Below are 17,766 nucleotides of genomic sequence, written 5' to 3' on the forward strand. Positions count from 1 at the left end.
AAGTCCTAAAACTCAAACTTGCTCCATCCTCAAGCATCAGTATATGTATTATAATATCAAGTCACATGTTTCTGTAGAGTTACTTTACACAAAATAAGGGAGACTTTAACGCTGCGCTTTTAATATAGCATTGTTTTTTACATTAATGTGCTACGGCTTTAGCTTGAATAAACACACACTCTGGGAATGTTCACCTAAGAGTCTGAATAAATAGATTCGTTCCAAAGAAATATGATGTGTAATTAAGTTGCAGTAGAGTAATGTTGTCTTTTTATGGATTCTAAGGTACTAAATAATATTCTGCAGAATCAGTGAGCTTTGTGTGTTACAAGCGAATATTGAGGAATAAAAGTGAAATAAATAAGTTGTAACACATACGTCCTGTGAGGTTTCGGGCCTCTGGTGGTGCTGTTGAGCCACGTTTTCACAACTGGCGTCCGGTTGTGTTTTAATACACCGAACAAAATCTACCTTCTGTTGTCTGTAACGCGATGTGCCAACAAAGGCACGAGGACTGTTAACACCATTTAAAACCTAAAACCAAATCAGTATTTAACAGGGAATGAAATGCATTTAACATGCTGGTTGGACCTCAAAGATACACACAATGCGCTTTGCTCAGAAACACCGGAAGCTGGAGTTTGTGTTAATTATTTTTGGGATGTGGTGAAGCAGCAGATGAGGATCAGTCTCTCTTTGTGTCACTAGGGGGGGTTTGTGGGGGGGTTCAGACTGAGATATGAGTCATAGCGTAACGCTGCCCTCCTTCTCCAGCTCCCACAAACAGAGCTGGAAGACATCTGAGGTTCCTCTTATTTCACAGAGGGTTCCTGTCACACCTGTTTGAACGCGTTGGAGATTTGTGTACAAATGATCTGCGTGACAAAATACTTGAGAAAAGATGATTTACTTACTACGAGTCAGCAAGAAATCAGGAATCAGGAAACAATTATTGCCATAATGTGTCAGACATACAAGGAATGTGACTTGGCGGTTGGTGCGTAACAGCAGACAGCACGACAACGGACGACAAGACAACAGTGCACGAGGAATAAAATAAAGAAATGTATGAAGTGTCCTGGAGGTTTAAATAAAAAACACATTCAACAAGCTTTAACTGGTATTAGTTTTACTTGTATCGTCCACACAAATCTACTGTTCTGAATGGTGCCGGGCAGCGAGCTGAAGAACAGCAGAACCAAAACATAATGATCCCCCTTTTCTCTGTTTTTATTCAAAGAACCACCAAGACATCATAATGTTAAAGTCGACTTTGATGCACGTATGGCTGAGACACACACATGACATCCACAGGTTATTAATACCTAAAACACCTTCAGGTTTCTGACCACAGCTGTCAGCTGTCACTCGTCTTGCAGATGACAGGGGAATTGGCGTTAACGCTTTAGCTCCATCCGACGCTCCTTATCTCTACTGGGTCATTAGTGGCCCACCAGGCTAAACAGAGCACACATGAACGTGTACAACAATAAAACGGCCAAACTGTGAGCTCCACAATGTTCTTGCTCCGTTCTTCAGAGAAGCACAGGAGCATCCCTGCCCGGCAGCAGCATCGGCCGGCCCGCCTGGTGCCGTCACGGCGGCACGCAGTCCCACAGCTCGTGGTAGACGCACTGGCAGAACCCGTAGACCATGATCACGACGAGGCTGGCGGGGACCAGGCTCACCAGCAGCAGCCCGACGGTGGTCCTCTGCATGATGAGCAGGTAGACCCCCATGGGCAGCGAGCTGAAGTACAGCAGGCCCAGCACCCACACCAGCACCCGGGCCGAGGTCTGGCACAGCTGGGACGCGCAGTTCCACGCCGTCCACCTGTGCGCGATGGACGCCGTGGAGTCCAGGCTGGAGGAGCGGAAGCCCCCGCGGGGGCCACGCGGCTGGCGGCGGAGGTCTTCGCCGGAGGCGGGGAGCGGCATCGGAGGGGGAGGCGTCTCCATGATGGTGATGACCACGAAGTTTGGGGAGCCCCGGACGGAGGAGTAGGCGTTGGAGGAGGAGGAAGCAGAGGAAGCGGAGGAGGAGGAGGAGGAGGAGGATGTTGTGGGGGGGCCGCCGCCCATGAGGGAGCTCAGGAGCCCCGGGCTGAGGAGCAGCTCCGTGGTCGCCTCCTGGCGGGAGTGGAGGTTCCTCTGATTCCTGCTTTGGAGCGCCAGCGCCGCCGCCAGGTTGCAGTCGTCCGGCAGGCCGCTCACCGCCTGCCCCGGCAGGCCGGTGACGTAGCGGCAGAACGGGCACGCCACGGCGTCGGGAGGAGACTCACCCAGGTCCAGGATCTTGGCGAGGCACTTGGCGCACATCCGGTGGCAGCACCCCAGAACCTTCGGCCTGCGAGCGGCCAGGTTGTACGCGCTGTAGCAGATCTTACACTCGAGCTCATCCGCGCTCGGCGCGTCCACTTCGGGGCTCTGCAGCTCGATCACCATCTTGACCCCTGACCTCCAGATCGACAGGAGGACGCAGCCAAAAGCTCCGGTCCAGGCTCAGCACCGAGGGACACGGCGAGTTTCCCATAGATGGAGACGGAGACAACGGTCCACTCCACCGGAGGTCTGGGGTTCATTGTGGCCGTCCAACCGGCTCCTGCAGTGTGTGTGTGTGAGAGAGAGGGGGAGAGAGAGAGAGAGGGAGAGGGAGAGAGGGTGAGAGAGAGAGGGGGGTGATGAGGGGAAGACCCTCGTGTGTTCTGGCCCCTGAAGGTTTTCTGTCTCTGCGCAGTTGGGGCGTAACGCTGCTTCGTTTGGGGCAAAAAAAAGCCTTTCATGGCCCGTGTAAAAAAGTGAGAGAGAGAGAGAGAGAGAGAGAGAGAGAGAGAGGGGGGGAGAGAGAGGGAGAGAGAGGGAGATACTGTGAACACAGCATGAGAAGAGAACAAACAGGCAAAGGGACAACAAAGAAAAGCCTGTGCAAACCAGAGCTGGAATTTTCGAGGATGATCTTTTGTTGCTCAGTGAAATTCAGTCCAATTAGTGGCTCACACACACACACACACCTACACACACACACACACTCACACACAACGGCAGACACATATGTAAACGCACACACACGCATACGTAAACCTACACACTCATACACACACCTACACACACCTACACACTCATACACATACATACACATACACACACACCTACACACTCATACACACACACACACACACATACACACCTACACACTCATACACACACACCTACACACTCATACACACACACACACACATACACACCTACACACTCATACACACACACACACACACACACACACACCTACACACTCATACACACAACGGCAGACACACGTAAACGCACACACACGCATATGTAAACCTACACACTCACACACACACCTACACTCACACACAGACGCATAAGAAGACATAAGTTTAAGTGTGATAAACACAAGTTATATAGTTACATATGTAACTATATGTTACATATGTAACTATATATGTAACATATAGTTACATATGTTAATACGTTTTTTCCACGTCGTCCATATGAACCAATCTTTCCAAAAGGGTTTTCAAAGCGTTCCTCTGGGGTGGAACCATTGCACCACCGTGGGGTCCTCGGTAGAACCTGTAACGGGGGGTCACGGGTTAGTAGCCGCTCACAGATGGTTCTAGGTCAATACCGTTTGTATATTAAGCGTTCAAGCCGACATCAAGATGGAGACCAGCTGAAGAACGCGGCTCGTGGGTGGAAAGTGGAGCAGGTCGTTGTTGGGGGATCACGGTTTGGCGCCGAGCTCTGGATTCGGGTCCAGGACAGTGCAGAGTACATTTGGGTCATTGTCTCTTTGTGGTCCTTTGTCTTGGAAAGACGGCTTCATTCTGACTCCGTCATGTGACAAAAGAGGTTTGTCCAATAAGTCGTTGAGGAAACAGAATGAAATCAGCTCATTGTGAGTTTTTCAGTTAACACAAAACAAACACAGGAAATAAACTAAAACGGATAATCGCCTCGTTGTTCGATGCCTCCAGCAACCTGTCGACTTCTGTCCAAAATGTCCTCACATTATGATCAGCATGTTAACATTAAGTTGTGCTGCATTAAAGCATCATGATGTAATCATTTCCTACTTGAGTCCAGCTGGAAGTTTGGTCCACATTTTGATAAAGTTTCACGAGATTACCTAAGAATATGAGGTGATGGTAACATTTTAACAAATGTTTATTTATTTATTCTTCACATTTACAAGTCAATATCAATTTCAAACATTACATTTTCAGGATACTTCGTGTTATTTTACATTAATAAATAATTTATGTTTGCCAGCATGCAAGGACAGATGTTGAATGTTTAATGAGTGTTGAGCTGCATTCTCTCTGTAGTGACCAGCAGACGTCTGTGAGAAAATTACTCTACTTCTCTCTTGATTTATTCCCTCAGTAAACACTGTACACATTAGTTTATGGTCCCAATCTCAAGTTTCAAGTCTTCTACAATTAATAGCACAAGTCCAAATGTTTTATGTGAATAAAAAGCCTGTAAATTAATTGTGAGGTTGTTTTGCTTTGATGATTTAGGTTGATCATTATTGGACCACTAGGGGGCAACACAACAGCCTCTGTTTACACTTCCCCTTAGAACGGAGAACATCTCGTTTCTCATCTGTTTACATGCTTGTGTTTGTCTTTTCATATTTTACACATCACATGTAATATAACAGGAGCCTTTAGAGCGCAAACAAATGAGCCACACTACAATAAACACACACACCGACATGACGTCACAACCTGAACCGAAACAAAACAAGCAGCAGCTGACTGGAAGTGCACACGACGGGAAGTGGAGGGATTGGACTTCCACAATAAAAAGGGATAACAATAAAAAACTATTGTGTAATTGCAGTGGTGCAAGTGGTAAAAAAAACAAATTCAACATTTACTGTTGCATCACAATTCCTCTCAGATTAGAAGGTTAACCCTCGAGTCAGGCAAATAAATATAGTTTTGGTTTTAGACCAACAACCCTGCTATTCATGTGGACATCATTAAGGCTATAATCATACCAAAGGGAACGTCTGCTTTTTTATTTTGAAAACCCCACCACCGGAAGCGCCGTCATACCTCCGCCGGCTCAGCTTGACCGCCGCCTCTGCCGCGCAGCGGAGCGGAAGGATCCCATTGGTCGCGTTGCGATGTTGGGGAGCCGGGAAACGGGAACCGCGGGGTGCCGAGAGGCGGCCGCCGGGCCTCCGGGGCCCGTGAGCCGGGCAGACCGCCGGGAGGAGACGCCCTCGGCCGGCGCAGGGTGTCGCCCCCCCGGCCTGGTGAACTGGAGGCGGAGACCGTGCAGGACTTCAGCCCTGTTCGCTGCGGCCAACGCGCTCCTCTGGTGGGCGGCATGACGCACCGGGCCGCTCATTCATGTTTATATATAAAGACTTTATTAGGAATAGATTTACCCACATTTAATGTTGCTGAGGGTCTTCTCTTATTCTTTTGTTTAGTTTACTTGTTCAACATATATATGTGTGTATACATATCTGTATCTATATATCATCCTAACAAAATGTTGAATTTAAAAATTGCTAAAATAATAACTAAAATTACCATTAAAAGGATTTTGGTTTTCCTTACATAGAATTAACTAGTCAATAATCATAAAAGTTGATTGAAATTCTGTTGATCGTTAAAGCAACAATATGAGAATATATTCTTCTTTATTGAGAGTATTGTTGCGTCATAAAAGGCTTATTGAGTTGAGGAAGTTTGAATGACGTGTGACTTTTTGCTTTCCCTTCAGGTTCGTGGCCTTCAGCTCCTTCCGAGCCTGCAGCCTCCTCGCCGCCACCCTGGCTCTGCTGGTTGTCACGGTTACCGCCAGGGACATCGTCCGGTCCAGATCCACCGGTACCACTAAATGTCTTATTATTTAGCTGTGTATTTACACACATTTAGTTACAAATAGTCCATTCAAAGGTAACCAGTAGTAACAATCTGTCTAGCAACGCGGCTTTGAGGGAGCCCAGTTGTTCGGGGCTGAATGGTACTCGCAAACCTCCCTTCCAGTACTATGAAGTACAACATGTCCGCAGGCTTCTGTGTACTTTCAGAAGGGCTGATTTCAGTAGTGGAACATATTACTGTTACATAGCCTTCGAGGTGGAAACGGTAGTCTGATCCGCCCTGTTTATACACCTGTAATAAACGTACGGTGTGATAGTTATGAGCAGCTCTGTAAGCGTGTGACAACATCTATGTCAACATGTTCTGTTATGGATCATCCGTTCATACTGCAGCCTCATTTATCTCAGCAGGCATTTACTCTCGTTATTATGTGACCTTCCTGAATAATAGATGTCTTCTCTCCCACAGGAGCTCACTTGTGGCGCAGCATGACAGCAAGGTAGGAATCCCAAGTGCACGTGAAGGTCGTCTGTTGGTGTGCGTGTGTGTGTGTGTGTGTGTGTGTGTGTGTGTGTGTTGGTTTTAAGTCTAGAAACAAATCTGATCTGTGATTGGGGATCATCTCATTGGTTTAGGACAGTTGGTGGGCGGGTTCCAAACTCTGGGTTGTTTTATGCTCTAATTCATTCTGAAAACTAGGAACTTAAAAATACATTTAAAGTAAAATAAATAAATAATATGGTGACGATCTTCGTGGTAAAGTAGTCTGGAGTATTTCAACTCAGAAGCCTAAATAAGAAAAGACCGCTATTAATTATTCTATTACACCATCAATTATAAATTGTATCTACATTAACGAGAAGGAAAAGTGACACAAACTTTGTCTTCTCTCAATTCTTAATCTCTGATGATGTTTAAAGATTTTCATAAACTGGAATCCCACATCAGAGATGAGCTCTGGCGGGTCGGACAATCGCCCCGACATCTGCGGCAAATTTGAGAATCTGCCGCCCGGCGAAGCTGATTGGTCACAAAGGACCATGTGATCTAATCCTTTACGGAGCTCCAAGTCGCCAAAAATCCCACACTCAACGAGAAGGATGGAGTGATGGGGAGTAGCATTAAAGTGTGTCAGAGTCCGCCTCCCCTGGTCCAATCAGAGCCCTTCTCCTCTGGTCCAATCACAGCCCACCTCCTCTGGTCCAATCACAGCCCAGGCTGGGTTAGCTTAGCTTCCCTCTCCTCAGTGGGTCAGCTCGGTGGTGTTTGGTCCTTCAGGTCCATCTGGGTGGTCAGGGATCTTCTCAAAGTCTACAGCGCTTAATCCTTTTTCAGATGCTGATAAATGTTTTCTGTCACACGACATTAGTGATGAACACAAAACAACACCAACAAACACAAACGGTTGCCATGTTGGAATCTCCTGAAATGGTCCCCGCGCTCACTGGGCCTCCTTTGAAGGGAGATTTCCCACCGACAGACTGAAGACCTGCTGAATCACACTTCCTCTCTCGCTGACATGTGACCAGCGGGGTGTTTTGTGTTGCGTTGTCGTCACCTGCTGTTGTCCGTCAGGAGTGTCTTCTAAGTATTTGTCGAGTGAAGGATTGTGGGCGATCAGCCGCTGACCCAAAATGCGAGCGGTCAGCTGGGATGTCTGAGGCAGCCGTGCCTCCCTGTCGGGTGTGTGACAGAGATATCAGATGGTATGAAACCAGAGAGGTGCACTCAGAAGAGTCGAGTTCCCGACAGGTGCGTCTCTCTGGGCTCCAAGAACCTTGACGCGGCGGCCGGGTGTCGGTACTCAGTACGGATTGACAGCTCACTTCTACCTTCTAAAAACCGTAGAAGTGAGTGAGAGGATCTCAGCGCGAAGGTCCGTTAGCGGTTGTCCAATGTCACAAAAACAATGTATATCAAATAACATAACCGAGCAGTTGTGTTGCCTGAACCTACTGAGGTCATTTTATACAGATGTTTGTCATAAAACATTTTAATTGCCCTTAAGGTGGCGACTAAACGCATCACAAAGCACTCAGTAATTTGTTAGATTTATCTTCTTACATTTGACGAAGATGAGATTCTGACTGAAAGAGATGAAGTTAGTATCACCGGCATAAAGAGCGACATCATCTGTGAGTATGAAGCCGACATCTCGTGACTCGAATAGATGGATTTTGTTTTTGAGGCTGAGCTTTTGTTTTGTGTCTTAAGAGTTGTGAAACCTGAGCTGTGTGTGTGTGTGTGTGTGTGTGTGACTCAGCTGTTTCTCTGGCTGGGACTGATCCAGGGGAAGAGGGGGAGGAGGGGGGAGACGGGGGAGGAGGGTGGGGGAGTGGGTGCTCCAGAGGAAACCTTCTGATTGGACGGAACACCACAACAAACCGGCCGTGTGAGTAAACAGTCGGTGTCGAAACATGAGTCCAACTTCCAAGAAAGAATGTGTAGTAACGACCGCCGGTGACGCTGTCAAATGTCGCCGCTAACAACGAGTGTACAATGTGTGTTGGATTGTGAAATATTTGTTTTAAATTTTTTGTTCAATGCAATGTGCCACATTGTCAACAAGAGGCTAGGGCAATGGCACTACTTTAAGGATATGGTATTTAATCCTACAGAACACAAATCAATAATATGACCTCCAATTTATAGTGAGTCCTCTTATTCTCTTTATGATATACATTTATTTACATACGCCAAATTGTGTTTATTGAATAGATTAAAGTAATGAGATACTTATCTGCTGGTTGGGGGATTTTGTTTCAGGCTTTTTTAGGTCAGTTTCCTTCTGTTTACTTTCTTTATGCTAAGCTAAGCTGCTGTTAGCTGTTTCGTTTATGTCGTACTGATATTAGAGTGTTATCGATCTTATGACTCCATGTCACCGACACGCGGTGGGTGATGGTGTTGGTGCAGCTGATGGTTTGTGGCCGTGCTCTGGTGCTACGGAGGTTCTGGTTGGTGGTGTCGGGTTGGTTCTGGTTGGTAGTGTCGGGTTGGTAGTGTCAGGTTGGTTCTTGTTGGTAGTGTCGGTTGGTTCTGGTTGGTTCTGGTTGGTAGTGTCGGGTTGGTTCTTGTTGGTAGTGTCGGTTGGTTCTGGTTGGTAGTGTCGTGTTGGTTCTGGTTGGTTCTGGTTGGTAGTGTTGAGTTGGTTCTGGTTGGTAGTGTCGAGTTGGTTCTGGTTGGTTCTGGTTGGTAGTGTTGAGTTGGTTCTGGTTGGTAGTGTCAAGTTGGTTCTGGTTGGTAGTGTTGGTAGTGTCGAGTTGGTTCTGGTTGGTAGTGTCGGGTTGGTTCTGGTTGGTAGTGTTGAGTTGGTTCTGGTTGGTAGTGTCGAGTTGGTTCTGGTTGGTAGTGTCGGGTTGGTTCTGGTTGGTTCTTGTTGGTAGTGTCGGTTGGTTCTGGTTGGTTCTGGTTGGTAGTGTCGGGTTGGTTCTGGTTGGTAGTGTCAGGTAGTGTTGGGTTGGTTCTGGTTGGTAGTCTCGGGTTGGTTCTGGTTGGTAGTGTCGAGGTGGTTCTGGTTGGTAGTGTCGAGTTGGTTCTGGTTGGTAGTGTTGGGTTGGTTCTGGTTGGTAGTTTCGGGTTGGTTCTGGTTGGTAGTCTCGGGTTGGTTCTGGTTGGTAGTCTCGGGTTAGTTCTGGTTGGTAGTGTCGAGTTGGTTCTGGTTGGTAGTGTTGGGTTGGTTCTGGTTGGTAGTCTCGGGTTGGTTCTGGTTGGTAGTGTCGGGTTGGTTCTGGTTGGTAGTGTTGGGTTGGTTCTGGTTGGTAGTGTTGGGTTGGTTCTGGTTGGTTCTTGTTGGTAGTGTCAGGTTGGTTCTGGTTGGTAGTGTCGAGTTGGTTCTGGTTGGCAGTGTCGCTTTGGTTCTGGTTGGTAGTGTTGGGTTGGTTCTGGTTGGTAGTTTCGGGTTGGTTCTGGTTGGTAGTGTCGAGTTGGTTCTGGTTGGTAGTGTCGGGTTGGTTCTGGTTGGTAGTGTCGGGTTGGTAGTGTCAGGTTGGTTCTTGTTGGTAGTGTCGGTTGGTTCTGGTTGGTAGTGTCGGGTTGGTTCTGGTTGGTTCTTGTTGGTAGTGTCGGTTGGTTCTGGTTGGTAGTGTCGGGTTGGTTCTGGTTGGTAGTGTCGGGTTGGTTCTGGTTGGTTCTGGTTGGTAGTGTCGGGTTGGTTCTGGTTGGTTCTTGTTGGTAGTGTCGGTTGGTTCTGGTTGGTAGTGTCGGGTTGGTAGTGTCAGGTTGGTTCTTGTTGGTAGTGTCGGTTGGTTCTGGTTGGTAGTGTCGGGTTGGTTCTGGTTGGTTCTTGTTGGTAGTGTTGGTTGGTTCTGGTTGGTAGTGTCGGTTGGTTCTGGTTGGTAGTGTCGGGTTGGTTCTGGTTGGTAGTGTCGGGTTGGTTCTGGTTGGTTCTGGTTGGTAGTGTCGGGTTGGTTCTTATTGGTTCTGGTTGGTAGTGTCGAGTTGGTTTTGGTTGGTGGTGTCGGGTTGGTTCTGGTTGTGGGGTTGAATGGGGTCGGTATTGGGGTTGGTGGTGTATGAGGGTGTTGTTGTCTCCCCCCCCCTCGTGCCCCCCCACACCTCCTGATTGCTGCCAGTCGGGAATGTTGTGTGACCAGGTTATTTTTAGACGAGGCCACTTGAAATACTCCAACCGTGGCTTCATGGAGTATAAACACGGGCGGCGTCCTCGCCGTGTGGCACGTAGACAACCTGAGTTTGTGGCATCGTTTTTTTTCTCACCGCAGAGAGAAGTTCAAACCGTCTCTATCATCTTGACTATCCGGCGTTTGGCTTCCTTTCAGGGCTTCCTCAGATCTTCTGAAATCACCCAAAGTTCTTGAGATGTCTCCTGAGGACCATGGGACAGGAACGAGGTACTGAGCTGTGTTTGATCTTCTATTTTCCCACTCTCCCTTTTATTATCTTGCTATGTTGTAGTTTCTCACATATTTTTGTTGTGTGGAAACAACAGAAATGAATGGAAACGATTTAACGGTTCTTCAACAACACTCACTTTACTCAGCTATCCCTCGCTACCTTTAACTAAAGACTCAGCTTGAAGGGAGAAGTGGTAACTGAGAAATTCCTTATTACGGGATTTTTGTGAATAAAACTTAATTCCACCTCAGAGGGGATTCAATCTTGTATTAGTTGGAGTGGGATTTGTGCAATGAGTTTATGAGCTCAAATTGTTATGCGCGTTTGACTCATAACGTCAATACAAACAGATCAACAACAGGAACAACACGGCACGGATCTACTTGGAGAGACGCACACAATGTTGCATCATTGTCCCCATTTCTCCCACCATCACCCCGCTGGCTTACTGGCCTTTACTGTGAACCTGACCAGCCTGACTGTGTTCTCACTCCATTAATGTCAGCTGGCTGTAAATCCGTCTGTACGCAGATGCATGAACAGGTATCAGTCTCTTTAGAGTCGGGGGGTCCGCGGCATGGACCCACGTATCTACACCCCTTCTTCCCACAAGCGACGAGCTCGGGAGCTTTTGCCGCCGTTCCTCGCATTGTTTGTCCCTCTCTATTTATAAGAGCGGGCTTGTTAGAGGCTCCGACCTGCTGCTTCCCGAGTCGTTTCAGAGATTACTGCTGTGGTAAAAAGGGACATCTGCCCAGCAGCTACTCACGTGGTGCCGCCGCCCCCCCGTCCCCGTCTGGGAGTCCTACTGGGAGACCCGAGAAGAAAGTTTGACATTTTTAACGTGACGACTGAGGTCTTCGGACTACGGTGGAATCACATCTTTAGTGATTGGTGGACACACTGGGGGGATGGTGGTGGTGTGTAAACGTGATCTATTCATCTCGCAGTATCCAAAGTGTCTGTGGAGCTCGTGTCACTATTTGTTCTCTGTGCGTATTAATGGGACAGTTATTCTTTTCAAATTGTGCCGATGCTTCAGGATTAAACCAGTGAGGTTAAATTCAACGGAAAGTCTCTGAGAGCAGAGCACACACATAACGTTTCACTTCAAGTTTCACTTCATTATATATATATATATATACATATATATATATATAATGAAGTGAAACTTTACGGTACTTTATAGAAGAAGACCTGCAGTTGTTCCCAGTGGGACGTCGGATCCTTTTTATCTTTTACTGCTATAATTACTTCACGGCGTCACTGTCACATGTCCCATCGTGTTTCTGTGGAAATGAGCGACCTGACAGCGACATGTGCCTGGAAGTCAAGTCGCAGAGCAGCCGGGTGGCCTTTCGTCATAGGGGCTTATATAACAGAGCTGGGGGGGTCAGGCGGGCGGAAGGGGGGGGGTTGTCTGTGAGATTGTGTAGCTTCTGCTGGGCGGATGCACCATTGGGAGGGGACGCAGGGTTGGAGGTTTTGGAGGTGTTGTGGGTGGAGGAAGGAAGGGTGATGATTGGTCTTTAAAGATATTACCAACTCAAGTGTGTTTTGGATAGAAAGTGTCTTCATAGGGACAATGAATAATATGTGTTGTCCTGTCCACTGTCGGTCCAAATATCCAATATTAGACAATATCTCACGAACTATTGGACCAATTTCCATTAACTTTGGTGAATACCTTCATGATCCAGATTATGAGTTGAATCCAGTGAAATATTTCAACAGCTTTAAGGTGGGATGGGCTGACATCATGTACACATTGAGGGTTTGGTAAAGGCCGACTGGTTGGCTTGATGACTTTTAGTCGTCTTATACTTCCACTTGTAAGCAACTGCCTTGAAAAGCACCAAGACTTCTGAGACTTAATGTCGTAGAACAAAAGATGTTTGAATCTCTGAAGCTTCTTTTAACCACACACATTATTCCAGACGTCTAATCCAAACTGCCCAAAGACCATTAAAGAACTTTTCTCAGACACAGTAACTGGAAGCGTAAAACGCTGACTCGCTTGCTGCTTTTAGGACTGTTAGTAATCTAACAACACGTCCTCACATCTTCTTACCCGGCATGGTGGAGACCTCCAGGGAAAGTACCTTCTCTAATGAAACAAACCCCTACGAACCTCACAGCTGTGGTGACTGGCGGGAACTCGCTCGCTGTTGTGGGAACCTGATCTCCATGGTGATTTCACAACAGCTGCTCCCAACGGACACTTAGTTCCCACCCTCTATCGGACTTAAATTAAGTACATTTCCAATGAATCTGATGAAAGGGCGTTGACACCTGTCGGTCTGATTCGTCTGAGTGGGATTACGCTTCTACAACACGAAGCGACGTGTTGTTCCAGAATGCCAACGACGTTTGTTTAGTGTCCGTTAGCTAAGAGAGGAAGAATCTATTTACCCCACATGACTTACACGTGTTTTATTTTTATAGCCGTTTTATGGGACGTGAGCACGAGGGCCCGACCGCGCGGCTCGAACAGGAGGTGTGTTTTGTAGGCGGAGGGGGAAAGTTTCATACCTCACCAGGTGGCCAAGCAGAAACACCTCATGGAAAACACCTTCATGTTCCAGTTCCCATCTGCCACCTCGCCGGCTTCACAGGAGGCTTCTTAATTTAGACCATGACACTGCATTAAGCCCTGCAAATAAACCTCTTCAATCCCAAATGTTAAGACTATTTTGAATGCACAGTCACTACATAACATTCAGGTGCTGACCGTCTACACACAACCAACACGTCAAGTTATCAAGACATAATAATAATAACACATAACAAATACACGCTGTTACGGTGTGGACTATCATTGTCTCCTTCTTTGCTTCAGCTGGGAGATCGTCGACTCGGGTCGGCTCAGCCCGTCTGGGACTGGACCTCAGCTCGGCGACTCCCTCAAGCTCTTCCTCCAGGAGACATCGGCTTTCAAGCAGCAAAACCCGGGCAAGGTGAGCCGGTGACCCCCGACTGAACTCTCTGTTATCGGTCAAAGGCATGACGCATGCTAACCGGTTAATAGGACCAGGGCTCAATGTGGTGGAGGAGATGTGAGTGAAAATAACCCCGAGCGCTGAAGCTCCACGTGTCATGAAGAGTGACCACCACCATCGGGAAAATGTTCAGGAATATCGGAACTGCTTACCTGGAGAGGATCAATACAACTCTCTGAGTGTGAAGGCAAAAGGCAGTTAGCTTAGCTTAGCATTGAGACGGGGAGCTGTGGGAAGGACACAGCCTGGCTCCCCTTAAAGCATGCAGACATGAACGTGACTACAAGAATCTGCCGTTTCCCTTCTTAGGATCCAGCAGTTTCTCCTAAAGGCGGAACGCTTCCTGAGATACGAGCGGATAGTTACTGTGATACTGTGATGCTACTGCCGCTAACGGACGCGTCTTTCTCTTCTAGTTTTGCCTGCTGGTTTGCAGTTTATGCACCTTCTTCGCCGTCTTAGGACGCTACATTCCAGGGATCGTTATCTCGTATGTTCTCGGTGGGTAAAGTTTTCTACGTACGTCACATCTAGTGGAAGATAACAAACGTCATCCGTGTTCTCCTACCGGTTGGAAGCAGAGGGTTTCGCTGATTGATGTTCCACGTGTCGTCTCTCCGTGCAGTGCTGAGCGTTTTCCTGTGGCCTCTCGTCTCTTCTCACGAGGTGGCCTTGTGGCTGGAGCCAGTTCTGCAGAAGCTGGACTTTGGCATCGGGGAGTTCCTTCATAGGATCAAGGAGAACCATGGTACGTATCAAGCCCGTCAACACGTAATCGGTTCACTTCTGGCCTACATGCGTTTCAAACGAGGTGACAGATGGAAACGCTCTGACGAACTGGGTAAAGACGGAGAGCAACAAGCATTCCAGATGTTTAAACATAGAAATGTTACGTCTGTATTCATAACAAGCTCCTTCTTTACATTTTGCATTCAGCGTCGGAGTAGAAATCAGTGACATCCGTGATTTTCCTCCTTTCAGAGAACAGAATCCGTCAGTCTCGGGCTGAGAGCGACGGCGTGGAGTCGGACCTCTCCTCCATGTTCCCCAAGGTCGGTTGCTCATCTCATCTCAGTCTAATGATGCGTCTGTTGGCTGGGACGGGTCCAGTTAGAGCTAATTGAAATCCAGCGCACATGATCCACATCAACATTGAGGCCCGGCGCTCTTCGCACAGCTGACTCAGATTAGCGTTGGCTAAGCAGCGACATTGAACCCTTCAGATCATGATTACGTTAATAAAGTGGGTGTAACGCTGAGGGAGGAGTCATGGAACTGAGACGCAAATGTGAGGACAGGTTTTGGATCTGTCCAAAGGAAAGGTCCACTTGTTTGAAATGATCTTTAGTCCCATCTGATCTCCATCAGCTGCTGCATTTCGATCACGAATAAGAAAAGTAATTGCAGAAAGTGGGCAGTAGGTGGAGCCGGTGTTGAGGGCTAATCGCAGCGCCCACAGGCCAGAAAGGCTCCACTCATCCGTCCACCGTTTGCAAAAAGTCTTCTGCTGAAGAGGATTTCAAGCTTGCAGCAAACTGTTGCTCCATTATAATTCGTCCCGCGTGTTTCCCTCCTGCAGCTGGACTCCACAGTCTGTAAGGAGATGTCCGTGTCGGACACGGAGGCGTCTGACGTGACGTGGACGGACAACGGCACCTTTAACCTGTCAGAGGGGCACACGCCACAGACGGAGAATTCAGAGGGTACGTTGTGGCCCTTTTGACCCAGAAGAACCTTTTCATAGATGTGAGAGCCCCCTTTTGATTGTGTCCTTACAAGGAGGAGAAGGACTGATGGCGGTTTGAAGGTGGGGATCGGTCCAACAGAGCCGATGCTTTTGTTAAAAGCCCGTTGGACGAATAACACGGAACAGCTGAAGTGAATTGAAGGAAAGTCGGGCCAATGAGCTGCTGCTCAGCTAGAAAACACGGCCACGTTACAGTTGTTTCTTTGTTTTAAATGGAGTTTAAAAAGCTGAGAGTATTTTCTACTAAAGCCGCCTCGCGGCCCCGATTGACCTCTGAGCCCCTGAAGGTTTCGTTTCTCCTCGTCCTCGTGTCCTTGCTGCTTCTCATCTGATTCTTATTTCTTACATCTCACTACTCCGCTCAGACCTCGACAGAGAAGAGGCGTTCACTGGAGGCCTGCCGGAGTTTCCCTCGCTCGACAACGGCGCCACGACCAACGGCGACGACGACGACGACGACTTCAGCCTCGGCCTTTCTTCACCTCCCCCGCGGTCGGCGAGCAAATCCAAGCATGTGCCCCCTCACCACGGGGAGCTGCCTGCCGGCGCCGCCCTCCAGCTGGTCAATCAGATGGCGGGCGACTTCATCGCCGCCGCCGTCACGGCCGCCATGCAGGAGAGGATAGAAGCGGCGGTCAGCTCTGCGGCGACGAGCTCGGAGGCGCGGCCCCCGGACGGCGCCCGGCTGCTGGAGCTGGCGGAGGAGTCGGACAGCGAGGTGGAGGACTTTGAGCTGCTGGACCAGTCGGAGCTGGAGCAGCTGGGGGGGGAACTGGGCCTGGGGGAGGCAAAGGCTGCGAAGGCCGGGAGCGGCGAGCCGGCCTCTACGGGATTCTTCTCCAAACTCCTGAGGCGCCAATGATGGGTGAAGAGCGGCGTGTGCACAAGGAAGCAGGAGGAGAAAACAGAAATCTCATTTCCTGTAACATCAGCCATTCAAACCAGTTTGTTTAATCAGATCATCTCAGTGCAGGTTTCACCGTATCAACCAGATCAGGAAACAGGGGGGGGGGGGGGGTAGTACAGTGGGTTCAGCCGACCGGGGGGGGGGATGCCCCCCTGTTATAATGGTGGGGGGAAACACTGTGTAATATGTGAAAGGAGCGCTTGTTTTCTACTCTACTAAACTAAAGAGGAAACAAGCAATCTGCATTTTTATCAACCCATTTATTTGATTCTGCGTCGTGCTAATCTAACGTCGGTATCAAAACTCTCCATCCACCGCTGCGACAGGTGACTACATTACCCAGAATTCAAATGTATGCATGCATTTCATGAAACAGGATGACCCAAAATATGCAGTCAAAACACTTGTTATTTAACTTGTTAAACATTGATGAGCATCGATCATGGATTCACAGAATGAGGAAGAGGGATTGAGCTGCAACGTCTCGAATTATATTTAAATATGATGTTTTCATGATAAAGATACACGGCGATGTACAACATATCCTCTCGATTAATCATTGGCTTGTATTAGCATAACGCTAACAATGACATATTAGCTGATCGGCGCCTCAGAGGCCTTCGTAGTGGCTGCAGTTCATTTCTGGCTCTGATGTGTTCAGACTTCACTGAATAAATACATGTTTTGATATTTAGTTTACTGTTAAATTATTACTACTTTTTTAAATTGATCTTCCGGTTGCATCGTGGTGGCATCCATGTATTTATCTAAAAGTGAAAAGTCCTTTGAACTTAGTTTGAAAATGCTGGATCAGAACCAAAATGCATTAACAAAATGTACTTTTGTGTAACTAAACAATAAAAAGTAACTCTCGTCATTTGTTTGTGTGCATATGTTTACTTCGTCACAAGATGCTGCTTTTAAGTCCCCAGATGTGAATTATTTGACTTTTTGGCTCTCACTTTGTAGCTTTTTAAAGGAACTGAACTTTCTTGACTCGCGTTGTTCTGGATCTGAACCGTCATGGTCGTTGCACTTAATGAAAGTCGCTTTTAGATAAAGGAAACATAATGTCTAAAGGAAGAAGCTGAACCACACACACCGGTTTCTCCCGGTTGGGTTACGTGGGCGTGGTTTGGTTTGCTGAGTGGAGCTTTTATACAGCGCTGCTGTGGAGGACGCTTCACATCCACCCGGCCCTCTGGGACCCAACATGGCCGCCGCTGCCAGAGGAGACAGACGTGGAGACAAACGTGAGTACGCCAACTCTCTCAATGAGGTCAACACACTCGTCTTTCTACAGTCCTCCCTTTTGTCTCCGAACACTGATGAACAATTGGCTGCGTAGCGACAGCGAGGGAGGCGGCTTGTTGCCAGGCAACAG

General features: G+C 47.9%; 2 protein-coding genes across 3 annotated transcripts; one reads left to right on the forward strand and one right to left on the reverse strand.

Moving 5' to 3' along the window:
* Positions 1–888: 888 nt before the first annotated feature.
* rnf182 (ring finger protein 182) lies at positions 889–5,299 on the reverse strand. The gene is made up of 3 exons (XM_040171666.2): positions 5,090–5,299; positions 3,652–3,850; positions 889–2,775 (listed from the first exon to the last, which is right to left on the reverse strand). The coding sequence occupies exon 3, from the start codon at positions 2,442–2,444 to the stop codon at positions 1,596–1,598; it is 849 nt and encodes a 282-aa protein (XP_040027600.2). The 5' UTR covers positions 2,445–2,775; positions 3,652–3,850; positions 5,090–5,299; the 3' UTR covers positions 889–1,595.
* Positions 5,108–17,259, forward strand: retreg1 (reticulophagy regulator 1). 2 transcript variants are annotated; one of them, XM_040171662.2, is made up of 10 exons: positions 5,161–5,357; positions 5,769–5,875; positions 6,341–6,371; positions 10,654–10,725; positions 13,569–13,686; positions 14,145–14,229; positions 14,354–14,476; positions 14,710–14,780; positions 15,308–15,431; positions 15,841–17,259. In XM_040171662.2, exons 1-10 carry the CDS (start codon positions 5,161–5,163, stop codon positions 16,335–16,337), a joined length of 1,425 nt encoding a protein of 474 aa, XP_040027596.2. In that variant the 3' UTR covers positions 16,338–17,259. The 2 variants fall into 2 exon arrangements, with proteins under 2 accessions (XP_040027598.2, XP_040027596.2); XM_040171664.2 differs by lacking the exon at positions 10,654–10,725 and having other exon boundaries at positions 5,108–5,357.
* The last annotated feature ends 507 nt before the right edge of the window (positions 17,260–17,766 follow it).

The sequence above is a fragment of the Gasterosteus aculeatus genome, chromosome 3 (assembly GCF_964276395.1).
Source record: "Gasterosteus aculeatus chromosome 3, fGasAcu3.hap1.1, whole genome shotgun sequence".
In the NCBI taxonomy this organism is placed as follows: Eukaryota; Metazoa; Chordata; class Actinopteri; order Perciformes; family Gasterosteidae; genus Gasterosteus; species Gasterosteus aculeatus.

Excerpts from the sequence above, each read along its gene's own strand:
- retreg1 (XM_040171662.2), top strand. The coding sequence starts at position 5,161 with ATGTTGGGGAGCCGGGAAACGGGAACCGCGGGGTGCCGAGAGGCGGCC. Across the intron at positions 5,876-6,340 it reads CGTCCGGTCCAGATCCACCG|GAGCTCACTTGTGGCGCAGC; the intron begins GTACCACTAAAT and ends TCTCTCCCACAG. Across the intron at positions 15,432-15,840 it reads ACAGACGGAGAATTCAGAGG|ACCTCGACAGAGAAGAGGCG; the intron begins GTACGTTGTGGC and ends TACTCCGCTCAG.
- rnf182 (XM_040171666.2), bottom strand. The coding sequence starts at position 2,444 with ATGGTGATCGAGCTGCAGAGCCCCGAAGTGGACGCGCCGAGCGCGGAT.